The sequence below is a fragment of the Piliocolobus tephrosceles genome, chromosome 3, assembly GCF_002776525.5.
Source record: "Piliocolobus tephrosceles isolate RC106 chromosome 3, ASM277652v3, whole genome shotgun sequence".
Classification (NCBI taxonomy): Eukaryota; Metazoa; Chordata; class Mammalia; order Primates; family Cercopithecidae; genus Piliocolobus; species Piliocolobus tephrosceles.
The window spans coordinates 146,846,235-146,852,232 of record NC_045436.1 but is presented as its reverse complement, the minus strand read 5'-3'; the positions used below and the strand labels follow the sequence as shown (position 1 = coordinate 146,852,232).

The 5,998-nt window shown below is 46.6% G+C and overlaps 1 protein-coding gene across 2 annotated transcripts in view; it reads left to right on the top strand.

The window, feature by feature from the left end:
* Positions 1 to 5,744, top strand: part of KLB (klotho beta) — a 43,410-nt gene extending 37,666 nt beyond the window's left edge. The window contains exons 4-5 of one of the 2 annotated variants that reach the window (XM_023224686.3): positions 3,346 to 4,489; positions 5,302 to 5,744. In XM_023224686.3, coding sequence (XP_023080454.2) covers positions 3,346 to 4,489; positions 5,302 to 5,687 — 1,530 coding nt within the window. In that variant the 3' untranslated portion in view covers positions 5,688 to 5,744. The remainder of the gene's footprint in view (positions 1 to 3,345; positions 4,490 to 5,301) is intronic. The other variant, XM_023224687.3, reaches the window with a different exon arrangement.
* Positions 5,745 to 5,998: the final 254 nt, after the last annotated feature.

Here is a 5,998-nt window from a genome sequence, read left to right as displayed (position 1 = left end):
AAAAAAAAAAAAAAAAAAAAAAAAAAAAAAAGAAGTAATCTGATGTTGGTCAGGCTCAGTGACTCACACCTGTAATCCCAGCACTTTGGGAGTCCAAGGCAGGCATATCACTTGAGGTCAGGACCAGCCTGGCCATTGTGGCAAAATCCTGTCTCTACTAAAAAAAAAAAAAAAATTAGCCAGGCATGGTGGCACGGGCTTGTAATCCCAGCTACTTGAGAGGCTGAGGCAGGAGAATCACTTGAACCTCAGAAGCAGAGGTTGCAGGGAGCCAAGATCACACCATTGCACTCCAGCCTGGGCAACAGAGCGAGACTCTGTCCAAAACTAAAAAAAAAGAAGTAGTAATCTGATGTTGATACTTGGGACTCGATGAATATCCTATTCCTCAACAACATTTCACTCCATGGTTTTAACATTCTTTCATGAGCCGGGCCGGGCCCAGTGGCTCACATCTGTAATCCCAGCACTCTGGGAGGCTAACGTGGGCGGATCACCTGAGGTCAGGAGTTCAAGACCAGCCCGGCCAACATGGTGAAACCCTGTCTCTACTAAAAATACAAAAACTAGCCAGGCATGGTGGCAGGCGCCTGTAATCCCAGCTACTCAGGGGGCCGAGGCAGGAGAATTGCTTAAACTGAACCCGGGAGGCGGAGGACGCAGTGAGCCAAGATCGTGCCATTGCACTCCAGCCTGGGAGACAAAAACGAAACTCCATCTCAAACAAACAAAACATTCTTCATGAACCTTGCCTTAATTGTTACTTTGTAGATTGCAAAATGGTAAATTTCTAATCGGATTATTCCCTCTACATTTATTAGCTGGATTCTCTTAAATTTGATGTCTTGGAATTCATTATTGTCATTATGATGTTGTTCCTTTTGATGCTCAAATTGTTTCTAATTTAGTCAGTGAGACCCCCTCAAGCGGTTCCTGTCTTTTCGACATTTCCCTTCCAGTTTTTAAGCACTTCCTTATTTTCGGGCACAAGATGCCCAAGCTTCACCTCATTCTTCTCCTAGAAAAAGCCATTTCTCCAAGGAGTACAAGGTCATTTTGGTGGGGAATAGGATTTTTACAAACAAGCTCTGGGAGCTGGGGGTGGGATTGGGATGCATCATCTAACTAGAAAGTCAACCTCTTAGCAGATTAATCATACACACTTGCTGAGACTAATGCTTTCTGAAGGTTTTTAACATAAGACATTTTTATTTGATCTCGCCTTGCCCCATAGCAAGACTGCCTTTTATAAACATCCGTTCAATACCATGATGTTCTGAGTTTTCAAAACACTGAAACTGACCATCTAGGCTAGGAGGATTTTACTCAAATAATTAATTATATACAGATTTAACTTCATGCTCACATGATCAATGTTCTCTTAGTTTAATGTTCTAGATAACTGGTTGGCAGATGGCAAATGGGCAGTGATATGGTTTTGTAATTAAACTATGAAAGATGACACACGAAAAAACAATTAGAGGGAAAATATTTACCAAAGGTTAATTATAGTTTTTTCCTGGTGTATTTAAATTCTGTCATGAGGGGGAAAAAAGTACTTTAAAACAAGTACATAACTTTTACTTTCCCTTATTAATCTTGAATTTGGAAATGTTTTTCTTAAGGGCTATGTTTTAGTTTAGACTCAAGGGCCTAGCAGTTAATTATTGCCACTAGGGAAAATGAAACCCAAGTCATGACTACATTGTGTTTGTACAGTGCATTGGAGTTCCCAGAGTCACTGAGTCCTCACAGCACACCTGTGAAGTGGGTGAGATTACTGTCTTGTTTTTCTAAGACCACCAGAGCGAGCACAAAAGAACCAGCAAGTAGGCAAAGGTCAGGCGCAAAACTGCTAGTTTATTTTAGTAACCTAAGGTGTGGAGAAGAAGTCTGTCAGCCTCCGGCAAAGAAGGCCGGCAGAGTTCCCCTCCCCCAAGCTCTCGGACGGAGTTCCCACATCCCGACAGGACTGGGAAGCTGGGAAGTCCGCCGGGCTGTGAGAAGGCCGCGTGGCTCAATGGCGGAGAGCAGCTTTTCTAGGAGTGGGAGGGCAATAGGTGGGGCATGGGCGTGTCAGGGGCGTTCCGCAGGTGCAACCAGGTAAATCTTGGTCTCTTCAGATTGACATCACCTGGTGCATGCCTGATTAATCTGCACCTTCCCGGGCATCAGCTGCATTCTCGCACACATGGGAAGAGTTGGTGGTGAAGAAGAACCCGGAAGTGCACCATCCTGCCTCCGTTCGTCCAAACAATTACTCCATCACTATATAGCTGCCAAGCCTGAGTTTCAAAGGGGCAGAACTAGAACAGGAGTCCAGGGCTCTCTCCTTCATGGAGAGACAAAGAATGAGACACTGTCGGATCCAAGTGTCAAGCTTGGGAGTTTCTGGGGATATTCTACTGTCCTTTCCACCCATAACCCAAGCGCCTTGCATAGAAAATGTGTCAGCTTTTTGTTGGATTAATAAATGCTATGTTCTCACAGGCACATGGGTCGGGGAGATATGATGGACGCAAATGTGGTATCGCTTGGACTTTTTTTTTCCTTTTCTTTTTTTGCTCTTGTTGCCCAGGCAATGGCACGATCTTGGTTCACGGCAACCTCTGCCTCCCGGGTTCAAGCGATTTTCCTGCCTCAGCCTCCAGGGTAGCTGGGATTGCAGGCATGCGCCTTCACGCCTGGCTAATTTTGTTTTTTGTTTTTTTTAGTAGAGACGGGGTTTCTCCATGTTGGTCAGGCTGGTCTCAAACTCCCGACCTCGGGTGATCTGCCCCCCTCAGACTCCCAAAGTGCTAGGATTACAGGCGTGAGCCACTGCGTCCAGCCTGGACTTTTTAAATAGAATTTAGAGATATGCATTCAGCAAAGGCAAGGGGTCATTGCCTACCCTATCGTACCAGCCTCTTTTAGGAATTGTGTCTGGGGTCAACCAGCCTCCTCAGTGAAATCTCTACAACAGGAATTTCAACTTTGTCTTCAATTTATGGCAGGGTTTAGAATCTATCTTTTGTTATTGCTTTTAACTGAGTGTACCAAGCCAATTTCCTGATGCATTTGAACAGAATCACATCAAACCCCACCATGTAACCTGGGGTTTAAAGTCAAACGAACTGGAAAATGGCTTCCCAATGTTTTCTCCAACAACTTGTTTTCTAAGCCAGGGCCTGGGTGTGGCTCCTTCTCTGTTTTCTGGTCTCCCTGGGAGATTTCAAGGTCTGGAAGAGGCCTGGCGGTGGCTTCCGCCTGTAATCCCAGCACTTTGGGAGGCAGAGGTGGGCAGATCACTTGAGCCTCGGCCTGCCAGCGCATGCTTAACCTGAATGAGCTTGTTTTTCACAGCCCGAGTCTGTGGCTTCGTCCCCACAGTTCAGCGATCCTTACCTGTACGTGTGGAACGCCACTGGCAACAGACTGTTGCACCGAGTGGAAGGGGTGAGGCTGAAAACACGACCCACTCAATGCACAGATTTTGTAAACATCAAAAAACAACTTGAGATGTTGGCAAGAATGAAAGTCACCCACTACCGGTTTGCTCTGGATTGGGCCTCGGTCCTTCCCACTGGCAACCTGTCCGCGGTGAACAGACAGGCCCTGAGGTACTACAGATGCGTAGTCAGTGAGGGGCTGAAGCTTGGCATCTCCGCGATGGTCACCCTGTACTATCCGACCCACGCCCACCTAGGCCTCCCCGAGCCTCTGCTGCACGCCGGCGGGTGGCTGAACCCATCGACGGCGGAGGCCTTCCAGGCCTACGCTGGGCTGTGCTTCCAGGAGCTAGGGGACCTGGTGAAGCTCTGGATCACCATCAACGAGCCTAATCGGCTAAGTGACATCTACAACCGCTCTGGCAACGACACCTACGGGGCGGCGCACAACCTACTGGTGGCCCACGCCCTGGCCTGGCGCCTCTACGACCGGCAGTTCAGGCCGTCACAGCGCGGGGCCGTGTCGCTGTCGCTGCACGCGGACTGGGCGGAACCCGCCAACCCCTATACTGACTCGCACTGGAGGGCGGCCGAGCGCTTCCTGCAGTTCGAGATCGCCTGGTTCGCTGAGCCGCTCTTCAAGACCGGGGATTACCCCGCGGCCATGAGGGAATACATCGCCTCCAAGCACCGGCGGGGGCTTTCCAGCTCCACGCTGCCGCGCCTCACCGAGGCCGAGAGGAGGCTGCTCAAGGGCACGGTCGACTTCTGCGCGCTCAACCACTTCACCACTAGGTTCGTGATGCACGAGCAGCTGGCCGGCAGCCGCTACGACTCGGACAGGGACATCCAGTTTCTGCAGGACATTACCCGCCTGAGCTCCCCTACGCGCCTGGCTGTGATTCCCTGGGGGGTGCGCAAGTTGCTGCGGTGGGTCCGGAGGAACTACGGCGACATGGACATTTACATCACGGCCAGCGGCATCGACGACCAGGCTCTGGAGGATGACCGGCTCCGGAAGTACTACCTGGAAAAGTACCTTCAGGAGGTGCTGAAAGGTAAGGGCGGGGCCCCTTCAGACACAGGGAAGAGCGAGATTCCTGACAAGAACAAAGAATGAGAGGGGCAGGCTGGTGCCTGACAGCATCCGATTTGTGGCACCCACGTCCTGTCAACTGAATTTTGTCTTGAAAACTGGCCTATGGATTTTTGAAAACATTTTTAAATCATGAAAGTAACACACACCCATTATAGAAAACTGGGCACGTGGAGAAAAGTTTTTTAAAAATCACCTGAAATCTCACTCCCTAGGATAAACAGACACTATTGTGGATTACTTATTTTCAGCATGCTTGCTAGGCTTAAAAAAAAAATTTTGTGGGTACATAGTAGGTGTATAAATTTATGGGATACATGAAATGTTTCCATACAGCCATGCAATGTGAAATAACCACATCATGGTAGCCTAAGTGAGCGAGCGAGTGGGGAAAACCAACTGTGATTCCCGGGCTGCACCAAGAGCACATCTGAGGTTCACAACCAGGCCAAATAGGCAACATTTTTCTGCTTGTGACCCTTTAAACAAAAGTGACAACCTTCATTGCTCTGCTCCTTAAATTTGCTTTTTCCTCCAAGAGTTTTTGGATTATTTATGGATCAAAGTTTCACAAATTTATTTTAAATTATACACATTTTCACCTTCTACTTTACATAGATCATAAAAGAATAAATGTCAAAAAAAAAAAACCTCCAATAAAAATCACTACCTTTATTATGGGCATAATTTTAGGTTGCTTCAATGAAAACTAAATTCTTGTTCAAAGATATTTCAGTCCATTTGTGATTAATGTTAATTTCTGATCTTTTTCAGCATACCTGATTGATAAAGTCAGAATCAAAGGCTATTATGCATTCAAACTGGCTGAAGAGAAATCTAAACCCAGATTTGGATTCTTCACATCTGATTTTAAAGCTAAATCCTCAATACAGTTTTACAACAAAGTCATCAGCAGCAGTGGCTTCCCTTCTGAGAACAGTAGTTCTAGATGCAGTCAGACCCAAAAAAACACAGAGTGCACTGTCTGCTTATTCCTTGTGCAGAAGAAACCACTGATATTCTTGGGTTGTTGCTTCTTCTCCACCCTGGTTCTACTCTTATCAATTACCATTCTTCATAGGCAAAAGAGAAGAAAGTTTTGGAAAGCAAAAAACTTACAACACGTACCATTAAAGAAAGGCAAGAGAGTTCTCAGCTAACCTGATCTTATTTGTCTGCATGACAGCTTAAAAATTCATTCCAGTTCCATATGCTGGTAACTGACAGGAGATACACCTGTATTACAGAAAGACAATTTGAGATACAGCTGTAACCAAGGTGATGACAACCGTCTCTGCTGTGTGGTTCAAAGAACTTTCCCTTAGGCACTGACATCAGTGAATTCAGTTCTTGGTGTAAACATAAAGGTTTCATCCTGACAGTAAGCTATGCTTACTGAAGCTTGCTTCTTGAAGTTTGATGAACTGTATTCCATTATTCTGCCCTAGCTTTCATCTCTACCAATAGCTAC